Source organism: Eptesicus fuscus, chromosome 20, assembly GCF_027574615.1.
Source record: "Eptesicus fuscus isolate TK198812 chromosome 20, DD_ASM_mEF_20220401, whole genome shotgun sequence".
Lineage (NCBI taxonomy): Eukaryota > Metazoa > Chordata > Mammalia > Chiroptera > Vespertilionidae > Eptesicus > Eptesicus fuscus.
Window position 1 is genome coordinate 42747899 of NC_072492.1, and position 24820 is coordinate 42772718.

General features: G+C 39.8%; 1 protein-coding gene across 2 annotated transcripts in view; it reads left to right on the forward strand.

The window, feature by feature from the left end:
* CDK12 (cyclin dependent kinase 12) overlaps positions 1–24820 on the forward strand; it is a 75873-nt gene that overhangs the window by 32373 nt on the left and 18680 nt on the right. Inside the window, exons 9-16 of one of the 2 annotated variants that reach the window (XM_054709849.1) lie at positions 727–804; positions 1789–1905; positions 2601–2732; positions 4140–4351; positions 5681–6133; positions 10307–11083; positions 23088–23196; positions 23680–23816. In XM_054709849.1, coding sequence (XP_054565824.1) covers positions 727–804; positions 1789–1905; positions 2601–2732; positions 4140–4351; positions 5681–6133; positions 10307–10992 — 1678 coding nt within the window. In that variant the 3' untranslated portion in view covers positions 10993–11083; positions 23088–23196; positions 23680–23816. Of the gene's footprint in view, positions 1–726; positions 805–1788; positions 1906–2600; positions 2733–4139; positions 4352–5680; positions 6134–10279; positions 11552–23087; positions 23197–23679; positions 23817–24820 lie in introns of those variants that run through there. The other variant, XM_008153805.3, reaches the window with a different exon arrangement.

Genomic DNA, 24820 nt, shown 5'->3' on the forward strand with positions numbered 1-24820 from the left:
AGTTACTAGTTTTCCTGTTGTAATTAATAAATAATTTGTGGAGAGATATTTGGAGACTAAATATGTCAATATAGTTTTGAAACACTTTTTCAAAATGATAAAGGTATTTAAGCATGTTGTATCTAAGAGTCTTATTGAAACTGATCTTGGCTTATGACAATAACCTTTTTTTTTTTTTTTTTTAAACAAATAGTGCTAAGAGGACTATAGTATAGGGCAGCAATTGCCAACCTTTCGGACCTTACAGACCACCAGCGGTCCGTGGACCACCGGTTGGCGACCGCTGGTATAGGGCACATTCCATAGAACAGATGAATGAACAACTAATACGTATTCTCTTTATAGGAACTGCTGAGCATCCTTGTAAAATTGAAGTGTGGGGTTTTCAGTCTTTACTTATTTTCTTAATTTACAATGGAAGTGTTAGAAAGGGACTCTTTTTTTATTTTATTTTTTTTTTTTAAGAAAAGGACTCTTGACTCCCTTTCTCTGCTTATATATAGGCTGTCCTTTATAGGTGGCAAGGGTTTTTTTTACCTGCTGATAAATTTAAATCCTTTATACTGTCTAGTTTTAGTGCAAGAAATACTTTCTTTTATACAACTCAGACACTGCAGTTTAGGGCTAATTTACAACTTGGTATATATACCATAAAAGTTTATTGAGACACACTTTAAATAGCTTCCAGGGATTTCTCTTCTGACCTCTCAATTTTGCTCTTTCTAGATGCATCCTTGGGGAACTGTTCACAAAGAAGCCTATTTTTCAAGCCAATCTGGAGCTGGCTCAGCTAGAACTGATCAGGTACAGCTGTGCATGTGCTCTGAGTGCCCAGGTGTGATAGGTGATCACATCCTCTAATTTCTAACACTTTTCAGTTATTCTACTAAATGATTTTATGCTCCTTATGTCCCAGTAAGTTTCTCTTCACTCAATCAGGTTTACCGTATATTTTGTCATGTGCTATATATGTAAAGAAGTTGTATTCCACCTACTCTTTAGGTCTTACTTTGCATGTTTTTTATTCTTTCATGTAAAAGCATGCCATTTTCAGGATAGTTATTCCATTCTTAGGTTAGATTAAGATCAAATTTATTCAGCACACATTTTATTGAACCTGTTTTGTAATAATTTTCTTTCTCTGTTGAACTTTAGGATTCAGAGATAAATAAGATAGGTCCCTGCCTTCAGAAAGCTCAGAGTTTAATAAGTGATAAAAACATGTAAACAGATAATTATGAAATACAACCTGTAATAGAGGGTTTCAAGAAGACCTGGGATTGGGATAGAATTTGGATTGTTTTATTAAATAAAATTAAAGGAAAGAATATAGCAGGCTAATGAAAACTTTTTAAAAAGGTGTTATATAACTTATTATTTGTTATGAAGTAAACTCAATTTTCCATCAAAATTTTCAGTCTTAGGGTCTTTTCTGCCAGTTTTTCTTATAGGGACATTTTAGGACCAGCTCAGCCCCTTGTAATTAACACTAACTGAACTGAACAAAATTGGTAATGAAAACCTCTGTGGAGGATTAAAAACATATTTACGAAACCAAATATGTTGTGGATTATTTTAGACAGTCGTGCCAGTATTTTCATTATCTTGTAACCAATTCTTTCTGTCCTATTCCTTTTGTCCTTAAAGCAGTGAGGCCAGGTTTTTCTTTCTGCATGCCCTCTAATTTAATAAGCTCTTGGGAGGTAATCGTTTCTGCTTCTAGAATCTCCAGAATTCATGATGCTGACGCACTTACTTCCTTGTTCTTGCTTTCTGCTTTGTTTTCAGTCGACTCTGTGGTAGCCCTTGTCCAGCTGTGTGGCCTGATGTTATCAAGCTGCCTTACTTCAATACCATGAAACCGAAGAAACAATATAGAAGGCGTCTACGAGAAGAATTCTCTTTGTGAGTTTGGCAAAAATGTGCATCTGTTTTCTATGTTTGATTGGTGTTTGGTTTGGACTTGGCTTTTTCCTGGCCGAGGGATTTAATGTTGTCCCAATTTATTATGGTAACACAACATAGGAAAGCATTTTATTTTTAACAAAGTTCTGTCACAGCCTTTTGGTAATTTTCTCTTTTGAAGGCTTTAGATGATAGAAAACCATTTTATTTTGAACATTATATATTTTTTTTCAGTCTTTTTGATCTTACCAAGACAAAAAGAGAATGTAATTGCTGGCTTCATGTTTTCTACCTGTTATAGCACTTAAATCCTGTGTGGAGCCCTAGCTGGTTTGGCTCAGTGGATAAAGCGCCAACCTGTGGACTGAAGGGTACCGGGTTTGATTCCGGTCAAGGGCACATGCCTGGGTTGTGCCAGTGTAGGGTGTGCAGAAGGCAGCTGATTAATGATTCTCTCTCATCATTGATGTTTCTATCTCTCTCTCCCTCTCTCTCTCTCTCTGAAATCAATAAAAATATGTGTAAACAAAAAAAATCCTGTGTGGAAGAAAATCTGCTTGCTTGTTTAGCCACCTTCCAACTCCCTTTCCACAGTTTTATGTGGAACTGGAAATTCAGAGCCTTTGACACCAGGTTACAGGTTTAAGAATTATGTGGTCATTGTGAACTTGTCCTTTCTCTCTTCCTTCCCACAGCATTCCCTCAGCAGCACTTGATTTACTGGACCACATGCTGACACTAGATCCTAGCAAACGTTGCACAGCTGAGCAGACCCTACAGAGTGACTTCCTCAAAGATGTCGACCCCAGCAAAATGGATCCTCCAGAGTAAGTGCTGATGGCCATGTAGTGACCCTAAACCTCCTCCCTAAGCCTAGGAGATGAGAAACTCAAAATAATAGATATTTAAGAGGAACTGCAAATGGCCATATGCCAAATGGAGAGGTATCCTCAAATAGTATTATGATTGATAAAAGGTTTTATTACTCTATGTTGTGTATTTTTTAAAAAACAAGGAATAGATTTAGATATATTTGTTCTAATTTGACTCAAGCTCTCTTCTTGTGTCCCTGGATCTATATTTTCATATAGAGCCTATTTGAAGGTATTTCTTCTATTTTTTGCTATTAACTATTCCATCTGCTTGAATCCCCTATGTCTATGGTGACCATGTATATCCCACACTTACAAGGACAGTGCTAATTTTAAGTAGTTTGCACACTGTCAGGTCATATGTCCTGAGTTTAGAAAATGCAGTCTTTGAAGGTGTCTCTCTTTCATTAGACTTTTATGAATTTCCTTATTCTCTAAGATCCTCAGAGTTCTACAGTCACATCTCACATTCTGACAAATAAGTCTCTTATCTTCACATTTATCACTGACAGCATTTTTGGAAAATTTTTTCTTACAGAAGGACTACCTTAAAGAAATGAATGGGATGTTAGTACATGAGTAGGTAGTAACTACAAATCTGATTGTTCCAAAGAAATTTATTGCATTAGAATTTTGAGACATAAATATTGATTAAAATACATAAAGCATTTTACTGAAACTTGGGAACTCTTGTAATAGATTTTTGGTTATGGTAATCCTTATTGTAGTAAGATTTGACCTACTGGGACTGAAAATATATTAAAATATTTTAATAAACTCTCCAAATGAAAATACCCAGTAATGAAAATTCAGTGGGCAGAAAGAAGAATGAACCAGGTTTTTTTTTATTTTCACAGACCAAGTAACACATAAATTGATATTACACAGAGGAGATTTCATCATGATATGCTTATGTTATTCCAAAATTTAAATCACCACTTTGCCTGGACTCCTTGTAGCTATTAACAAGCCAGTCATCTCTGTGCTATTTATTCCCAACTGAAACTTGACCAATAAAGTTCTCTTTTATTATTGTTATATCAAGCAAGAACTATAAGATTTAACTACTTGTCAGGAATATGAGCATTTTTATAGCAGGTGTGTCTCTGATTTAGCAAAATCCTCATTTCTCATTGTAGAAGTCATTTAGACTTTTGGACTTTTACTTCCTTAGACTATTATATGCCATGATTCCTTTTACACTATTACTATTTATTTACTAACTTCTCTGGTTATTTTTATATTTTTCTTACCCTTTCCGTTTCCCACTGCTCTTTGCCTTCCCATTTTAATCTCTCTTTCTTCTGTTTACTCACTGCCACATTCCCACACACATTTCCCCTCTGCTTTGTCTTTTTTCAGCCTCCCCCACTGGCAGGATTGTCATGAATTATGGAGTAAGAAGCGGCGACGGCAGCGACAAAGTGGTGTTGTGGTAGAAGAGCCACCTCCATCCAAAGCCTCTCGAAAAGAAACTACCTCAGGGACAAGTGCTGAGCCTGTGAAGAACAACAGCCCAGCACCCCCACAGCCTGCTCCTGTCAAGGTGGAGCCTGTGGCTGGGGATGCAATAGGTCAGTGCTGGGATAGAGACTTTGTGCTTCTCTTAAGCACATTTGGGCAGATTTTAAAGGTTAAGTGCAAGGATGTTTGTGTGTGTTAATTTTTAGCCACTGAAGCATTAATAAAGAGGTTGGTGTTCTGATTATAGGGAAAAGGAGATAAACCAAGTTTTGTACCTCTGGTTTAGAAAGCCTACAATAGTTGTATTTTCTATTCCTGAAGTAAGGAATACTATATCTCAATTAGATGTGTGGTATAAATCATTGAATTAGGTGAGCCAAATTTAATTTAAGGTTAGTTCACCCATGGATCTCTAAAACATAGTTTGAAGCCCTGTATATGTTAGGTTTGATAATACCTTAGAAGCCAATGATGTTAAATCACAATTGCTAAATGTACTTAGTTCTGTAGACTGTTATCTGATTTAAATATATACAAAATTGTATAATAATGAACTATTATAACAAAGTAGTTCTTCTGTGGGAACAACAGTTTTTCTGAACTATAGATATTCTTTCCTTGGCTCACTTTCCCTTCCCTATCCACCTACAACAGTAATTTTAAATGCTGGCTACACATTAGAATCATCCAGGAAGCTTTAAAAACAAACACCCCTGAATAATTGCCAGATTTCTAGGGATAAATAAAGGTTAAATGAAATAACTTTTACTTACAATACAGAGATATTTGAGTTAGTCCATGAATTTTTATTTATTTATAAAACTTAAAAAAAAAAGATGTTTTTATTGATTTTAGAGAGAGTGGAAGGGAGAGATAGAAACATTGATTGGCTGCCTCCTGCACGTCTTCTACTGGGGATTGAGTCTGCAACCCAGGCATGTGCCCTGACTGGGAATCAAACTAGTGACCTCTTGGTGCATGGGGCGCTCAACCAACTGAGCCACACCAGCCGGGCTAGTCCATGCATTTTTAAGCAGTAATACAAAGAATTAACTAATTGTGGCCCTGGCTGGGTAGCTCAGTTGATTGGAGTATCATCATCCCAAGGTTGTGGGTTTCATTCCTAGATGGGGCACATGCAACCAATGAGTGCATAGATGGGTGGAGTAGCAGATCCATGTCTGTCTCTCTCTCTTTCTCCCCCCTTCCATCCCTCCCTCCCCCCGCCTCCTCTCCCTCCTATTCCCTCTCTAAAATCAGTAAATTAAAAAAAAAAAAAAAGAATAACAAATTGTGTCATGACGATTTGAGGCATGAAAAATGAGATTTAAAATGAAATTTCATTCACTGGATATTATAAGTTGCTATTGCCAACTGAAGAATGCAGAAGTCTTTGCCCTGCCTCATCCTCTTATATTGGCTTCACTCTCTCCTCACAGGTCTCGGTGACATCACACAACAATTGAATCAAAGTGAATTGGCAGTATTATTGAATCTGCTGCAGAGCCAAACAGACCTGAGCATCCCTCAAATGGTACAGCTGCTTAACATCCACTCCAACCCTGAGATACAGCAGCAGCTGGAGGCCCTGAATCAATCTATCAGTGCCCTAACAGAAGCTACTTCCCAGCAGCAGGACTCAGAGCCCATGGCCCCAGAGGAATCTGTAAAGGAGGCACCCCCAGCTTCAGTGGTCCAGCCTTCAGCAGAACAGAAAACCCCTGAAGCTTCGAGCACACCAGCTGACATGCAGAATATGTTGGCAGTTCTCTTGAGTCAGCTGATGAAAACCCAGGAGCCAGCAGGCAACCTGGAGGAAAACAACAGTGACAAGAACAGTGGGCTACAGGGGCCCCGAAGAACTCCCACAATGCCACAGGAGGAGGCAGCAGGTAAACAGACCGGTCATGAATCTCATTGAGCTCAGGTGCTGTTGATCCTCTTAAAAATCTCTTTAACATTTTCTTTTTCACATCAATGGCATCAGTTTCAGTTTTTCTGTAACCTAGTCTACAGGAGAACATACCAACAAGTGATGTATTTCTTGTCCGGCTTCTTTTATTTAAGTCTCAAACGTTTTCAAAGCACCTTTTCACATACTGATTGTTTTTCCATTTCTTAGGAGGTAGGTAAGTAAAGCCCCTGTGTTCTAACCCACAGAAACCACAACCATAGCTAGTGACGTATTTGAACTACTGTGTATATGGTGGCCAACTTACTCTTGAAAATCTGCCTTCCAAACAAACCATCAAATTGTGCAAATAGTCAGTGGTACTCTAGTGTAGTGGATACTGGATACCAGAGTCTTGCCTGGAAGATACATTCAAGAAAACCCTAATAAAACATCATTGTTAATCTCATGAAGAATAATTGGGGGATATTTCTAAATAGATAACTCCATACATTTATTTTTCAAAAATTAATAGCATATAAAAGTGATTCTTTTAAAATATGTGTTCCTGAAAGAGACAATTGAATGGATTTTAGCTTAGGAAATGAGCATTATATAAAGGAAAAAAAAAATCTTACAAAAGGAAATATGTTTGTTATACCTTGATCTCACATGACCACAGCATGCAATTTATTAGAAGGAAAAGAAGTTTTTCTGATCAATTCTGATTCAGTCTCTTTGCAAAATTGTTATTTATCTAAAAGTGTTTTCAACTCCTTGGAAATTTTTGCTGTCCATGAAGACCCCATGAATTGGGGAATGAGAAGAGGTACAAGGGTTGAAGAGATTCACTAACCTTCAACTTCAGGGTCCTACATATGGGATGGTGCAGAAAGTATATGCCTTATTTCCACTGGTATAGAGTTGAATATAGAAGCTAATTTTTATATGTAAAGCTTTTTAAAACTGGAAGATAATATAAATAAAATTAACCCTTATATTTTACAGATAGGGAAACTGCAATCCAGCGAGTTTAAATTAGCCTGTTTATTTAAAAAGAAAGAAAGCCTGTCGATGGTCCCACTGCCGGAACCATATTATTGGCAGAGCCAGAATTTAGAACTTGTGTACCCTTTTAATGTGTTTCTTAATTCACTTTGCTATTCTATCATCTGATTTCAGTTGACTCCAGGACATGGAATAACAGAGAAAGCTAATCTAGAATTAAAGGAGGCCTCTTTGTATCATCTCTCATAACCCCGCAAAAAAAAATTCAGCTATAATCAAAATACCTGAAAGAAGTGGTTCAAATTAAATAAATAGCATAGTGATTGAAAGAGATTCACTCAATAATTGAGCCAACAAGCTATCAGCTAAATGATGAAATTGAACCAAAATTAAGGCCTGGCCTATGGTAAAAAATTGTTGGATTTACTTTTCAGAGGAGAATAAAAATGCCACTCCTAATTATTACAGTCACCCCTGGATTAACCAGTTGGTGTCTCCTGTGTCTCTCCTATTGTTTCTCCCCTGCTGCCTCTTTTGGCCATTTTACTGTTCATTAGCACTTCCACCAGAGGGCAGACTAAGTAAGCTGCAGAAGGTGAAAATCTATCACTTTGGCTACTGTTTAGCTTCTCCATGCTTGTTGGGAAAGGGTTATGGTTGAAAACTGATGAGTCAAATAAAGTTTTAAAGTTACTTGTACCTTTCATTAACACCTCCTTCCATTAGTACAGATTGTTAAAGACTGGCAATATTGTTAACACTAAATCTTACAACAGTATGATATTTTAAATGTGATCTTTATTTTTAATTTCTTTAAGAAATTTTATTAGCCCTGTCTCGGTGGCTCAGTTGCTTGGAGTGTCATCTCGTACACTGAACGGTCTTGGGTTCGATTCCTGGTCAGGGCACGCGTCTAGGTTACAGGTTCAGATGGGAGGCAATCAATCAATATTTCTCTCCCCCATCGATGTCTCTCTCTCTCTCTCTCTCTCTCTCTCTCTCTCTCTCTCTCTCTCTCCCTCTCTCTCGCTCTTTCTCTCTCTCTCCCTTCTTCTCTCAAGTTAATGAAAGCGTGTCCTCAGGTGAGGATTAAAAACAAAGTTTTTTATTAACCTTATTTTAATAGTTTTTTACAATCCATTTGCTTTTGCTACTTTGAAATAGTTTTCATCCTCATACATGTAAAAAACTTGAGCTCAAAATATGACTTTATATTACTGAAACAACTTGGCTAATTACATAAAGGACAAACTTTAAATGTGAACAGTAAGTAGTGTATCTGGAAAAGTTTAAATTTAGTTTTGCTCACTTTTGCAGTTGGATATTTTTAAAGTCATTTTCTCTCAACATTAAAAAAAACCACACACAAAAAACCCACTACCAACAACCTGGTGTCCGTTTCATGTATTGTCCAAAAAATACTTTAAAAACTAACCAGTACTGTGATGTTTTTATGTAGTGAGATATGTAGCATTGGCAGCAAAAATCTCTGAAATCTATAGATGTTTGTATGTAGTTCAGTTAGCTCTCCTTTTTTAGGATGTCTACTTTTCAGGTTGTGAATTTTCATAGCTAATTTTTTTGTCCTTAAATTCATTTTTCCTACCACCTAGTCAACCAGCCAGTCTGTCAGCAAGTTACTTGAGCAGGTACTGTATATAGGGTGACCAGCTTATCTCTGTGCAATCCTGATTTTAAAAGTGAAAGTTGGCAATTTGGGAACCCTCTCAGTCCTGGGTAAATTGGGACTGTTGGTCGCCCTTATTTTTATGTTACATATAGCATCTGATCTCATCCTTCCACTGCATAACTTCACAATTTTGTAGTGTTTTCATCTGCATGCTCATACTTACTTTTTTATCTTTGCAAAATATGCTACCAAAATATCTAATTATAACTAAAAACTACTTTTTCCATGTCTGAGGAATGACTTTATATTACTAGCTCAGATAATAAGAATTTATTATATAGATATTTCAAAATATAGGGAACGGAAAATCAATCATTTGGAAGATATCCCAAAACATTAAGCCTTTTTTTTTCAGCAGGGTAACTTCCAACTCTCTAAATGTACTGTTTTGACTGTACTTGGTTTTTTTATGTTCTCAAACTCATGCCATTTTATATCTCTAACCTGCTGTCTTGGCAGGAGTTCATTTTCAGACAATGATTGGCATGCTTGGGCAAACTTAGCCAGCAGTGGGGGGAAAAGTCTGGAGAGTGGTTTAGAAAGACAAAGATCTTTGGAAAGACAAAGTATAATATTAGTTTAATACATTTCTGAATACTGAGTTCTTGTCACTGTCTCCAAGATAAACAGATGTTTATCAACAGCCCATTCTGCATGACATTGCTATAGTAATTTTTTTTATAGCATGGAAAAAATGCAGGAGGTTGGGAAACAAAAAAGAAAATTATTATAGATTACTTTAGTCTTTATAATTACTATAACATAGGAAGCTAAATGACAGTATGGTGGTTAATATTCCATTCTTCAGAATGTGGTTTTGGGGAGAGGGACTGAAGTTTGGAGAATCAAGTGTATATTTATACATGATGATAATGAAAGGTTTTTTACTTTATTTCATCTCTACTGTATGTTCTTTAAGTTCTATTTCAGGTGTTAACCATATTATTATTAAGCATTCTGTAAAATGTGTTAGCTAAGTCTATGCAAGGTCTCCATTGTACAGCAAGATTATGTCCTAGAAATGTGACCACAGCATGTATATTGTTCCCTCTCATCTTCCTTCTTTCTACTTTATTTTCATTAATGTTTTGACTCAACAGCAAAAAGGGGCAGGAAGGCTGCCAACAGCCTACATTATTAGAACACTTCCTTAAGGAAGGAAATGGAGGAAATCTCAGACAAAAATCAGAACAATATTTGAAACATATGATCTTTTTACAACAGCTGTTAGATCCAGAATGCAACTGTTTTGGTTTTAATCACTTGATTTTATTTATAAATTGAAATTTCCTGATCCCAAGATTTTATTCTTTATATATATTTGGTTACTTGTATTGATATATGTTTATGTTGGGTAGTGTGAGTGTGTGTGAGTGTGTGTATGTATGTTTGTGTTTATAATCACATGTGATTTTTAAGATGGTGTTAAAAGAAGTAACCCTTCCACAGCATGTCCTCCTCACATTCTTCCACCAGAGAAGAGGCCCCCTGAGCCCCCCGGACCTCCACCGCCGCCACCTCCACCCCCTCTGGTTGAAGGCGATCTTTCCAGCGTCCCCCAGGAGTTGAACCCAGCCGTGACAGCCGCCTTGCTGCAACTTTTATCCCAGCCTGAAGCAGAGCCTCCTGGCCACCTGCCACATGAGCACCAGGCCTTGAGACCAATGGAATACTCTACCCAACCCCATCCCAACAGGACTTACGGAAACACTGATGGGCCTGAAACAGGGTTCAGTGCCACTGACACTGATGAACGCAACTCTGGTCCAGCCTTGACAGAATCCTTGGCCCAGACCCTGGTGAAGAACAGGACCTTCTCAGGCTCTGTGAGCCACCTTGGGGAGTCCAGCAGTTACCAGGGTACAGGGTCAGTGCAGTTTCCAGGGGACCAGGACCTCCGTTTTGCCAGGGTCCCCTTAGCATTACACTCAGTGGTCGGGCAACCATTCCTGAAGGCTGAGGGAAGCAGCAACTCTGTGGCACATGCAGAGACCAAATTGCAAAACTTTGGGGAGCTGGGGCCAGGAACCAGTGGAGCCAGCAGCTCAGGAGCAGGCCTTAACTGGGGGGGCCCAGCTCAGTCTTCTGCTTATGGAAAACTCTATCGGGGGCCTACAAGAGTCCCGCCAAGAGGGGGAAGAGGGAGAGGAGTTCCTTACTAACCCAGAGACTTCAGTGTCCTGAAAGATTCCTTCCCTGTCCATCCTCCATCCAGTCCTCTGAACCTTTAATGAAATCATTTGCCAGAGCGAGGTAATCATCTGCATTTGGCTATTTTAAAGCTATTCATTGTATTCCTTGCTCACTTGCTACTAAGCACGAGACCTATAAAATAATGATGTTGGCAGCATTTACCCCTGGATGGGTTGGTTATAGTGAGAACATTTACTTCAGCTCTACCTAGTAAATATAAGTAGAGAATTTGGAGAGGGTCATTAAATGGAAAAGTAAATGCTTTATGAGTTCATTGCCCGCACTTCTTGAGCAGAAGAAAAAGAGAACAGTTTCAGTTTTTGAAATGGCCCAGGAGAGGCTCTTTAGGTTTTTAAAGTTTGAGGATTATTTTTTTATGTTTTATTCTTTTGAATTTAGTTTTTTGGATTTTTTGTTTTGTTTTTTAAAGAAAGAATAGTGTTCACAAAATTTGAGCTGCTCTTAGGCTTTTGCTGTAAGGGGCAAAGAGTGACTGGCTGATTTAAATAAATGTTTCCTTCCTCTCTACCACCTCACATTTTTGCTTTCAAGTAAACTCTTCTTTTTTCCCCATTGAGCATCTTTAACATTCCTTTTTTCCAAATAAATTATTCATCCTTAAAGTTTGCTTTGGCAAAAGACATGACCACTCTTCCTGCATATGAAGCAGGTTGTAGAAAGTGGCATTCTTGGGCAAGTAGGTAGACTTTATCCCATCTTTTCCCTTTTTTACCCCATCTTCATAGAGTTTTTCTTTGTCTCTTTTTGAGGCATTTGTTTGGAAAAAAGTTAATCGTTGAGATGCCCAAGAACCTGGGATAATTCTTTACCTTTTTTGAAATAAAGGAAAGGAAATTCAAACACTTTTTTTGTTCTCTGTAACTCTTGAATTCTAAAATGTTTTTCGTTGTTTTTTTAAAACCATGTTCTGATGGTGAAGTTGATTTATAAATGCAGACAACCTAGGCCATTGCTGCTGAGTTGGGACTAGAGATGATGCCTTCAGACCTAGAGGACTAGTAAGAGCAGTTAGCATACTGTTTACACATATATTTTTATGTAAAAAAAAAACCCCAAAAAACAAAACCTTTGAAACAGAGCATTTTAATATTGTCAAAGAGAAAAGAAACATCCTGGAAATACATGGAAATGTAACTTAGTTTAGGGTAGATATTTTTCTGAAGATATTTCAATACCTGAAACCTTTTTAAAAAATACTTTTGAAAGAGCAGAACATAAGAAAGAACAGTATTGACATATACACATCTCCGCATGTATATCCTGCCAATTCTTTTAGGGATTTTCCTCTGGAGAGATTGGGTTTTAGTAAAAGGGATTAAATTATGATTTCATGGCAAGTATTTTTCCTTCTTTTTTTTTTTTTTTTTTTTTTTAAATATATTTTATTGATTTTTTACAGAGAGGAAGAGAGAGGGATAGAGAGTTAGAAACATTGATGAGAGAGAAACATCGATCAGCTGCCTCCTGCACACCCCCTATTGGGGATGCGCCCGCAACCAAGGTACATGCCCTTGACCGGAATCGAACCTGGGACCCTTCAGTCCGAAGGCCGACGCTCTATCCACTGAGCCAAACCGGTTTTGGGTATTTTTCCTTCTTATAAAAAGGAAATGGAAAAGGGAAAGGCTTTCAGGGTGGGATAACTTGGGAGGCTTCTCATTCTGGCTTTTGTTTCTATGTGAGTACCAGCATATAATGTGTTTTAAGAACATACACATTTATATAAATTATCTGCACAGACTTAGACATTTGTGAAAAGTAGGTTAGCTCCTTTTTTACAAAGAAAAGGCAAATGTGCTTCAGCATCTTGAAGAATAGTTTTCAGAACTCAAGTGAAGTTACATGTTTCAATGCCAAGTTCTTATATTAAAAAATTAAAGACTACTTGTAAGAGAAAGATGCACTAATAAAAAAACTTTAGCGAAATGAAAGAAGAACCCTCTTCAGATACTTACATGAAGATTATTTTTCCCTGTCACTGAAATAGGTAGATTCCTGGTGTGTGTATTTCTTTATTCTTTGGGTTGGTCTGGCTTTGCCCTCAGGGCCAAACATTGATTAGAAAGAACCTACTAGCCATTTTGGCATTGATGGCTTTTTATACCAATATGTCCAATTAGATTTGCTAGGTTCACTGACATGGTATTGGTATGTTGCGTTAAAGTTCATCAAAACTTTTTTTTTTTTTTTATTGATGTTTAGAGAGGAAGGGAGAGGGAGAAAGAGAAACATCAATTGGCTGCCTCTTTCACGACCCCCAACTGGGGATCAAGCCAACAACCTGGGCAAGTGCCCTGACTGGGAATCAAACTGGCAACCTTTTGGTGCACAGTACAATGCCCAACCAACTGAGCCACACCGGCCATGGAATCTGAACCTTTTGTCTGTTGACTTCTTAGTCCTCAAGACATGGACCTTTGTATTTTAGAATATTTGAATTTGAGGCATTGAGCCCCACTTTCCCAGTTTTGATTAAAGAACTAAGAAGTATATATTCAGTGAAAAAAAATTGGTTTTCCATCAAATATGAATAAAATTTTTTATACATTTTGATTATATTTTTATTATCAACAGTCATCAATAATACTTTTTTCTTCCCCTTCTCACCCCTTATTTTTAATTATGCCAAATATACTTAAGTGATATGCTTATGTCTCCATCATTCCCTGCTACTAGGGAAGGGGGTGAGTGTATGTGTGTGTGTATGTGTATGTATGATCCCATCTCAACCCCAGACCCCCATTTTGGGAGTCTAACCTTTAAAATGGGGGAAAAAAAAAAAAGTTTGGTAATTTTGACTATTTCTAAAAGCAGAAGGAAAAAGGAACTCACTTAAATATCCTGCAATCTGTGTGAAGGAAGAAAAGGTATTGTTAATTTTTCAGCTGTGTTATCTATAAACATAATGGAAGTAAAGATTTGGCAGAATTTCAACTTGACTATTAGAACACTACAAATTTAAATAATTCAAAAGTGGTGTTAAGTATTGTACCATGGGAGGTATTAAGTCCATTAAATTATTTTGAACAGATGAGAAATCTGATTCTGTTCATGAATGAGGCAAAACTGATTTGATCATATTTTTGTGGTTTTGAAAACAAAATTGATCCAGTTTCCTTAGTTTTTTCAACTTTCTATAGGAATGATAAGGATTTGAAAATGACATCAGATCTATATGTTTAAAAGCAGGGCAGTTAGCACAAATTTGTAAGTAGGACTTCTGTTAGCTTATGCCATAGACATCATCCAACCACTTGTGAGTGTGTGTGTGTGTGTGTGTGTATATATATATATATATATATATATGTATATATATGTGTGTATATATATATATAATATGCATATATAGTTACAGTACTAAAATGGTTACTAGCAGGTTTTGAGAGAGAATGCTACATCAGACAAGTGTCAGTTGCCACCTCATTCTCCCTGATTTAGGTTCCTGACACTGTATTCCTTTCTCTCTCTTTGTTTTTGCCCCCCATCGGGTGTACCTTGTCTGTGTACAGATATTTTGTAATATATTAAATTTTTTCTTTGAGTTTATAAAAATGGAAAGTGGAGATTGGAAAATTAAATATTTCCTGTTACTGTATCACTTGCTCCATTGCATTTACTTCTTAATCTGTCCCCTCTGAGCAAACCCAATTAGGTATGAAAGGCATTTCCCCCCCTCCACTTTATCTTAGGGGTTCTTTGTCTCAGAATCACTGCAGATTCATGAACTACCAAAATAAAGGTCCTCACGGTTTAAAGAGGTGTTTCAAAATACAAGACTAGGAACAAGAAATTTTTAAAAGTTGCGGAAAACTGTAAGATGCCTTTTTTTTTTTTATAAGTAGAAAACAGTTACACAAATAATGGTAGTCCTAGGCCATCAAAAAAGTTGAGCTTCATGTACCCTGACTCCTCCTGAAGGGAGAGGTAAGTGGGTTTGAGCTCAACTGTCATCCAGGGAAGTTGGCAAGAAGGGGTTTAGATTGAAGAATAGTCTCTTAAACCAGGATCACCACCACCACCACCACCCCTGACCAGTCCTATGTTACCATGAGTAAGGTCAGCATGGGAATTAGTCTTCTAGCACTGTTGAGATTTCTGGATACATTGCCAATCCAGAAAGTTATTTGTAAGGCTAAAATGACTGTTGTCTCCAAAATCTTTACTATCTCCACCTGAGGAGATAATTGCTCTCCCTTTTCTTTCATGGTTTAGGACACAGAACTGATTTTTTTCCTTGTAGTATGTGTTGCATTCCTGCTAGTTGTGGTACAAGTAGGCAGAGAGCAGGTAAAACCCATCAAGAGACAGAAAGGAAGAGGGAGATGGGTATCAGGAAATTATGAATGGGGTTGGCAATTATACAAAATTATGGGGTACACCAGAGCAAGAAAATTAGGAAGAAATTGAATTTTCAAAAACGGTGGTAATGATGGTTGCCAGCTTGCTTTTGAATCCCCAAACTCTAAGTATGTTCCCTTACCTGTGGGCTGTCACGTGTTTATCCAGAAGGAGAATGGAGAGCTCAGGTTGTTCCAATTCCTGGAATCCTGTGTTCCTGCTTATGCTCCAGAGAAAAATAATTATTTTTTTAGTCTTTATATGTTTCAAATTCATGACTAGGAGTGTGAACTTCAATCTAGAATATACTCTAGTAGAGTATATTGTTTCCACTCATAACAATGGCTACCCTTTCCATTTTGGGCCTAAAAGCTTAGGACCTAACTGGACTTTTTTTATTCCTGTCACATCCAATGTTAACTAGAAACCATACAGTTCAGTACCTAAATTTGTTCGTCACTATCTTTTCCCAGACAGGCATCCTTAATTGTATGGTAAGGTTAATGCCTTAAGGAAGTTAATATTTTTGGTGCTCTGGGATTTCCATTGTTATTTAAGATTGCCCCATAGCTTGACTGTTTTGGGGTATTGAGTTACTTCTCTATTCACAACTTAGTCACCTGAAGGGCTAGGTGGAGTGGAAGTAGAGAGTTCCTCAAGTAAATGTTTAACCATTCCAAGGCTGAGATGGAATTGCTAAGTCTCTGGTTGTCCTGAGGGGCAAGGTGAACATTCCTGGACATTTGAATTAATTTTACTGTCCAGGTGTAGCATTTCTTACAGCCTTAGGAATACTTTCACGTTAGTTTACTCCAAGCCAGGGTTGAGACTTTGGGAGAAGTATGACAACTGAAGGAATTACTAGTGATACTCTACTACTACTCACCATATGCAGCTGTCTCCATCTCCTGTCCACCTACTTCTGATTTACTAGTTTTCTCTCTTTTCCCTACTCACTACCCAACTCACATGTGTTAGGCCTTACCAGAGGTATTGATTGCTTAACTTGTCAGAGTATTTAGCGTGATGGCCACTTCACAGTTTTGAAGGGTAAGGAGAGGCAATTTAGAAGACAAATGTCTCTTCCAGATCCTCAACTTTTGGGGTGAAAAATGAGGGAAAACACAGAATAACCATGCTTTTTTTTTTTTTTATCATTAGGAGCTGTGAAAGGAGCTTTTAATTTATGTTGTGTGGGGTACAAGAGATTTTTTTTACTAGTCTAGGAAAGAGGGAATCTCAACTTTCACTTATCCTCTTCCCTCATATCCTGAGACGTGCTTTTACTGATGACATTTCTACGCTCAGTTGCAGATGGTGTCTGTGGGAAGTAAGGTTTGGTGAGAAGAGGGCCCTGCCATCCGTGAGAAAGCAGATGCGGGCTGCCTTGATGCCCTGATGATAATCACTATGGTGGCAAAACGCTTTTGGCCATTGAGCGTTGGCCACAGAGCCCTGGCGGGGTGTTCGCTGTGGCGGTCACGCATCGCCTCATTATATCTCTTTCAAAAATTAGTAGTCCAAGGTTGAGAGAAAGAGGCTGATGAGAAGTTAGTCTTGAATTCTCTCTAGATGATAAGTTAGTGAAGTTTTCAGCTGTAGCATACTTCCCTAGAATAAGAGGGTATAGCCGTGAAGTAAATTAACTTGGACATAGGTTCCCTAGGACCTAGATGTAGATGGAATTTTGGATGTTTTGTTCTGCCATGGCTGTAAACTGGAGATAATGTTGATAGTCAAAGGAATAAAGGCCATTTTATCCAAACCAAACCATCCCTGAGGAGGAAGCATAGAGAGACCTTAAAAGGCTACCACATAACAGTCATAGCTAAGTGAAGAAGGAAGCCTGGGTCTTGGAGGAGGGTGTCTTTTTCCTTACTTTAAGGCAGCGGTCCCCAACCTTTCGGACCTCACAGACCACCAGTGGTCCACTGACCACTGATCGGCGACCGCTGCTTTAAGGAGCCTATCAGATGGGCTGTCTCAAGAGGATCCTTCTCCCTCCTGTGTCTCAGAACTACAACACTGCCTAATGAGGGTACCCTTGGTGAGGATCAGCTTGTAGGCAGACAACCACCCCAAGGTTAATGCAATTTTGAATGCTTTTGGCCCTGAGGAAAAGAACCTGAATTCAAAGACAGAAAGCTTAGGAGCCTGAACCCTTTTATAAATTCAGGAACTTCTGAGTTTGGCCTTGTACCAGTGTTTGCAATTTCTGTTTAGGGACCAAAGGTTTCATATAAAGAGAAACAATATGAGGAGATGGAAAGAAGGAGAGAACTAGACCCATCTCCTGGCTGAGCTGTAGAAAGAGACTTAGGGTATAATTGCTTATAAAGAAAAATGGGAGGGGGGGGAGAAAAATAGGGCTATAGATGGAGGAAAAATTATGGTTGGGCTAGTGAAAGTTTGGGGATAATGCCTTAAAGGTTCAGAGTTTCAGGAAGGCCTCCTTAAAGCATCACTGTGAGCAACAGTAGTTTTACCTTTATGGGTGGAGGTTGGGCCTAGAACCCTTGGTCTGGGAGATGTTACGAAGACATTTTCACTAGGGAAGCTAGATTATATTAAGCAAATAACTTATATAGGGACATTTTGCTTAGCACTGCTATCTACATAGTTCAAGAGAGAAATTCAGGAATAAGGAGGGAATGATATGGATGCATCACATTAAAAAGTTGTTTGTATTTTTGGAGTTTTAAAACTGCAAGTGTTTTTTGTTTGTTTGTATTTTTAGGTCAACCTGGAGACTAGTATTATTCCTCTCCCCTTCATTTTAGATTCAAGTGGAGGCAGTACATAGATCAGCAAACTAACCAGAATGTTAGAGCTAAAGGACATTAGTTTGTTTAGTTCACTGCCATCTTTAACCAGTGAGAAAAAAAAACAGGCTCAGAAAGAAGAAACCTAAGGTGTTGAAAGAAAGAAGGGAAGGCCAACAGGAACTAACGTTGTCAGGAAACTGCTATGTGTCAGGTACTGTGCTAAGAGCTTTGCTTTTATTACCTTGATTCTTAAGCACCTGAAGCTAAGGAATGGAAAGATTAAGAGGCAAGTTAATCTTATTAACCTGAACATGTGTAGGCGGTACACAGGAATGGCAGATCATTTTTTCCTATCTAACCCCACAAGGCTAAACTAGAGGAAGTGAAGAATCAGGTTTGAGAGTGAGGTTAATTTAAGGAAGTATTCACTAAATAGTTGAAAGAGACTCTTGAATAACTTCCTAGAGACCGTCCAAAAAAATGTAATGGTCAGAAGTAGGCTAGAGGCAGGGCTAGAAGATTACTATTGGCTCCTGGATTGATTTGCATTCTAAAAAATTAGGTCATGACCTGAGAATATAGGATTAATCTTAGAAATAGGAACAAAATGGGGCTTCTCATCCTAAGTAAGGGGACTTCAAAGAAAATAGTGTTATGTACTGTGAATCAAGGAGATAACCAAATTCTTCTGGTGTCTATGCTTCTTTGTTTGTTTTGCAATACACTTTGAAGTCATGAAACAGTTTGTAATTCTGGAAAGACTCAGTGCCAAGTTTAGTATTGGTAGGGGAAGATGACAGCTGAAAATTGACGTTGAGAATAAGATTGTATTCCTTGTAGTTGTTTGATATATATCCCAAGAGTTATACCAGGGGGGCTGTTTCAGTGGGGAGCAGTAATTCATTAGCTGAGTCGTGTCCGGAGTACAGGGCAACTTCTGGGAGGAATTAGAGGAGGGCCCCATCTTTAGGAACTTTTGGGTCTAGGGTGAGATAAGTCTCATACCCGGGAAGTAGGGAATTGGTATTTATTAAGTCAGGTTATAAAGTAAGTTAGTAACAGGGGAGCCAAAGTAAAGGAATAATCAGAAAAAAATTTGAGTTAACCAGAAAAGACTCTTTGAAGGTAATGAAGATAGGGAACATGCAACAGAAGAGAGGAAAGTGATTAGAGGGGACATTTATGGAAGAAGGTTTATGTGTGTTTTGTGCAGAGGGCTGTGAATGGACTAGTCAGAGTGGTACTGGAAAGGAATATTAGGGAATGAAGTCAGAGGAACAATCTTGTTGGCCAAATGAAGAATTTCAATTGGATTTGGTAAGCAGTAACAGCAGAGCATGGTAAGATGAATATGATATTGAAGACTTTTGCAGCTGTATTGGGTGAAGGAAGCAGGGAAGCTTGCTTAGGATATCACTTTTCTGGTTCACATGTGAAGCCCTGAGGGCCTGCACTAGAGTTAAGACTGGAATGAGAAGAAAGGAAGTGAGTCCATAGGAATTAGCAAGGCTTGATAATTTGGATGTGAGGGGAGGGATAAAAGCCTGAAGATGATGACCCCAGGACATATTTATGCTGTTGGTGATGAGAGCTTGGAAAGTGGTAGCTGCTTTTTTATTAAGAAGTAGGAAATGTTTATTAACCACTTGTTGGGATATGTCTATGTTCAGTATTGCAGAGTCTGGGAGGGGCACCCCTCCCGCCCCCTGGAAAATAGTTGTGCATGTGATGTGTGCCTAGAGGATCACCCTCACTCTACCCTTTTCAGATTGGAAATCAGGTAAAAGAGAGTTGCTGGGATGTGTCATAGACTTGAAGAGTGCTATCCTACTCCGATCGGGGAAAGAAAATACAGTTGTTTTTTCCAGTTTCTTTCCCTTTCATGCTTTGAAAATGGGATATGACTAGCCTATGGCAGCATGTGCCTGTGGATGCACAATTCTCTGGCTTGATTCTTGGAAGGCCTTTTCCTGTCCCTCCCTGGGGGTCATTTGTATCTCTGGTTCCTGCTCCCAGAGTCATAAAGTGGGAGCCCCCATTTATTAATTGGGTTGGGACTGGGGAGGGGGTCGGCGGGGGACTCTTTAGTGCGGCAGGCGGGGGTCTTCCCGAATGAGCCCATTAGCCAGCCCCAATGGCAGCTGAAATGGGGCTGCAGCCAAGTCCTCTTCGTTTCAAAAACCCTCCATCGCCTGCAGCAGATCAGAACAAGGCCTGCGGGAGCCCTTAGCTTCTGATTGCAGCTGTGAGGAAGGACAAAACAATTTATAGGAAGCCAAGTAGCTCCTGTCTCACTCTCTTCCTTTCTGACTTTGGGGAGGGGGAAGAGTGGGTTGTGGTGTTTCCTCCCACCATAGCTCCTTACAAGGCATATGTGGCCTAGAGTAGGAGAAGACAGGAGTGAGTGTGTGTGCTTTGATTGGACATTTATGTTGATGCTCTGAATATGTTTACACATGTCCACACACAGTTGTATTAGATAAGCAGCCACTACTTATAGGGGCTCTCTAGGGCAAAGCCAAATGTGTGCTCAGACTCTTAAAAAGTTTAGGGTGTGTGTTGTGAGGGGGTATGCTTATTATACTCTTACCTGCCTTGTCTCCTATCTGCTTTATCAAGATTCATGGTTAGAGTCAGATCACCATCTTAATATTCTTCATAATAGAAGGAATTTGGCACTTAAAGGAAGGCCTCTCACTTGTTTGTCCTTTAGTTAAGCTAGCATGAGGAAGACAGGAATCTGCAGGGGAGCTTCATACTGCATTGGCCTAGAAGGGAAGGTGCTAAGGGCAGGAATGTCTCACTTCCTGATGGAAAGACACTAGTGTCTTCTCCCTTATAGAATTATAAATGGCCAGAGCTGGAAAGGGACCCTAGAGATCACCTAATTCAACCTCTCAGTTTACAGAGCAGGAAACGGAAAGGGAAGTGCCTTGCCCACAGTTTGACAGTGAGGTAGGTAGTGGCATCCAGCCAAGATTGGAATCCAAGAGGCCAGAATGCTAACCAGAATTTTAGTCTGGGTATAGAGCCCCCAACTTTAAGATCACCAATTTCTGAGAGCCATGAGCTTCCTTAGGAAAGGAAGGTAGGGCTGTGAGATTTTGAGGGGGGAGGGACAGATTGAGGGGAAAAGGTAAATATGAAAAAATTGGTAGAAAAAACTTGAGAAAAGTCTTTATATATTTTTACCTCAAAGACTAACTTTTCAATGACCTCCATATTATACAAATGTAATTTTTATTTAGAGTCAAGGGTTCCAATTCCTTGGAAAGCAAGTGACAGTCATGGGTAAAGATCCTGATGCTGTCAGAGTTACCCCAAAGTTCAAGGAACACTTTGCCACCATCTCTGGGGGTGCGATAGTCAGAAGACCCTCAGAGGCAATGTGAGGAATTTATCCTACATCTCAATTCAGGCTTCTTTGGATTATACAATACAGCTGTATTAAAAAGCGAAATCAGAAGGAAGGGAGAAACAAAACACATCTCACCTGCTGGAAAACTGAGGGGAGTCACTGAATGAGAGGAGGGATTATAGAACTCCAGGTAAAATGGGATATTCTCTGAGATTAAAGGGAAATTGGGGTTGGGGAACTCTACTCCCCCCGCACCCCCCCTTTTTGGGTAGTTTTGAGTTGTTGGTTCTCTCCTTCCATAGGGCAGAAGGAAGGTGGAGTGGTGCTCCACAGTGACCTAAGCCCTAAATAGTGTACCCAATGGGCTGGCCGGCACAGCAGGTTCTAAAGTCATCTTACTCTAGTGCTCAGACTCCCTTCCCCTCTTTGGACCTCCCCCAGATGTATCTACAAGTAGCTTCCGATGCTTATGCATATGCGCCTGGGAGCCACTGGTGATCAGAGAGGGGAATGCTGAAGAGTCCCTAAGCTGGAAGCAGAATCTTGGAGGGAGAAAGGCACCACTCAGCTGCTTAGAGATAGAGTTATGGGTTCAGATAAGAGGGGCAGCGGGTCTGCAAAACGAACGTTGTCTGCTGATCACAAAGAAATAGATCCTAGTACAAAGCCTTTATGTTTTCTCTGTCTCACCCTAACTGACAGCATAGGAGGAATATGGAGTTGGTCCCCATGCAAATTTATCTTTACCTAGGGCAGCAATTTTCATCCGGTGTGCTGCAAACATGCAATGCCTGACTATTTAATCAGGGACACTGACCTCTTTGCTCTTAGATTGTAAAATTAAAAAAAAAATAAAAAATGACAACAGCCAACACAACAATAGCCGTTTGGTGTGAATGAATCAACATTATACCCCTTTTTTGGGTCAGATTGGCAAAGGATATATTTTTTGGTATGCCGAAGAATTTTAGTAATTAGTTTATGTGTGCCAGGAGAATAAAAGGCTTAAAAATCACTGACCTAGGGAATGAATGTATGATGGACCCACGTGCTCAAATTCCATCATGTCTGCTGTCCTGCAAACATCTTTTCTGTCTCATAGGACCTTTTCTTTTTTGCCTCCGGGCCCTCCTTGAAGAAGCTGTTTTGGACAAAAAGAGCCTTGAGTTCAAACTGATGATCTGATCTAAAACTAAATGGCCTCCTCCAGTCACCTTCTTGCATTAACTTTGCTTTCACCTTGAACCTTCATTGCCCTTTATAATTCTGAGTTTCACAGCTTCTATTTCTATTGAATTCTTAACTTACCTCTTCAATATAGGAACCATGGTTTTTATTTTATCAGACTGGGCACTGGTTCCCTGGAGGTAGGACTCTTAGAACAGTTAAAACTCTGGGAGCATACTTAAGGTTCATGAATCCTTCTGGGCTTCATGTTTAGGTCGGAGGGAATGAGGATAATGGTGACTGTCACCATCACTGTTACCTACTAAGGCCATGCTCCGGGTAAAAGACCAGAGACCCTCTTTGGCATCTAGTCCCTTGCCTCATGTCTAATATAACCTGTCATTTTCTTTTGCAGGTGGCAGTAGCAGCAGGAGGGATGGCCCCTGAGGAATTGGGCGAAGTCCATCAGTCACCTGATATCCGGAGCCCTGGCAAATTCAATGTCTTTCACAGACTCAAGCCAGGTAGGGATCTAAGGTCAATCAGAGGCCACAGGCCTGCTTTTGTAAGGGCCTAACACACACACACACACACACACACACACACACACACACACACACACACTTTCTTATTCCCAAAGATTTCTGGAGGTCTTTTCCTTAGCTTTTTGTTTGACCCTATTATGGTATCCTACCTTCTGATTAACAATTTCTCCCTCTTGGATAGAGTAGGTAACCCCCTTTATTAGCATCAGCAGTCATTTCATTCCCATTCTTTCCTCTTGGCCAGCTGTGCTAATGGATATTCCTCTATGGTGGGATGCTGATGTCGGTTACTCTCAGCCTCTCCTCTGTAACACCTGCTCCACTCACCCACCACCTCATGCACACACATAGCCCTGCCTTCTTTTTCCCAATAAGCTATTTTCTCTCCCTTTATTCCAAGTCAGGATAGGGCAGTGCTGTCCATTCTTACTGCATCTCATCAGCTTTTCCACCTCCTTCCAGGTTAGATGGGAGATCACCTATCCAAACACTGTGCTAGACACTAGGAGAGGCCTACAGGCTGCTTCTGTCCATCCTCAATGCCCAGAACTGGGCACGTCACCAGCCTCCAGTCCTCACCTCCACCTTCCTGCTGCCAGGTAGGTGTGCTCCTCTCCCTGCCCACCAACCCCAAACAGGGTCATGTTTCTCTCTGGGAGTATTTCTCTCTATTGTTAAATATCTTCAATGACAGGAAGCCCTTAGTGACTCAGTTCTCTGCCTTGGTGACTTCTTGCCCTAATCTTTAGTGAGAACTTCCCGTTAAGTCTCCATCCCCTTTCTGTAGTTCAGAACCATTTTTCCCATTTAGTGGGTGTGGGAAGAAGTGACCAGTAAACAGATAGTATTTGACACTGGAAGGGAAAAGTCTACTGACAGGCAGCTTTTCTCTTGGGGTTAGAAGTCTGAAGCCCCACATGTGCATTCTGCCCAGTGGCCTGGCATTCTTAGAGAGTATCTGGGTCTTTGGAGGAAAGGTGTTTTATCTGGTGTCCATTCCAGAGGGCAAGGATCTCAGACTCTGAGGAGTCTGTCCCTATTCATTCCCACACCTCCCCAGGGAGTGGAGAATGGATTGCTGTAAGGCAGAACCCACCACTAGGTGATACTCTCTGTCTTGAGCTCAGGTGGCAGTTCTTGTCTGGCGCCTGTAGAGAGTTGACAGGTGCCAGAGCCTCTCCTGCCATTGGAGGTAACATCAGCTTACCCTTTTGAGCTTAGGCCTCCTCTCTCAGCGGTGCCTCTTTCACACTTGCAATCCAGACAACACAGGCAGCAGGCTTAACCAAGTGCCAGCTCTGGGTAAGGTGCGCCCTCCCCTTGAGTTGGAGTTAGGATGGGGTGGATGGAGGAATAGGGCATGCTCCTGGGTAAAAGACCAGAGACCCTCTGGTTAGAAAGCAGGAAATGCTCCCCGGAAGTGGTCAAGCAGTAAGTATGCATGGGGTACCTTGATGGCACAGAGAACACTAACATTTATAACACTGCCCACCAATCTGTCTATCTGGCTGATGCCCCAAAGCTGTTGGGCCACTTGGGCAGCTGCAGTCTTGGTTTCTGCCACACGAGGGTGCTGCTGACCAATTAAATCTCCTGCCCCTTA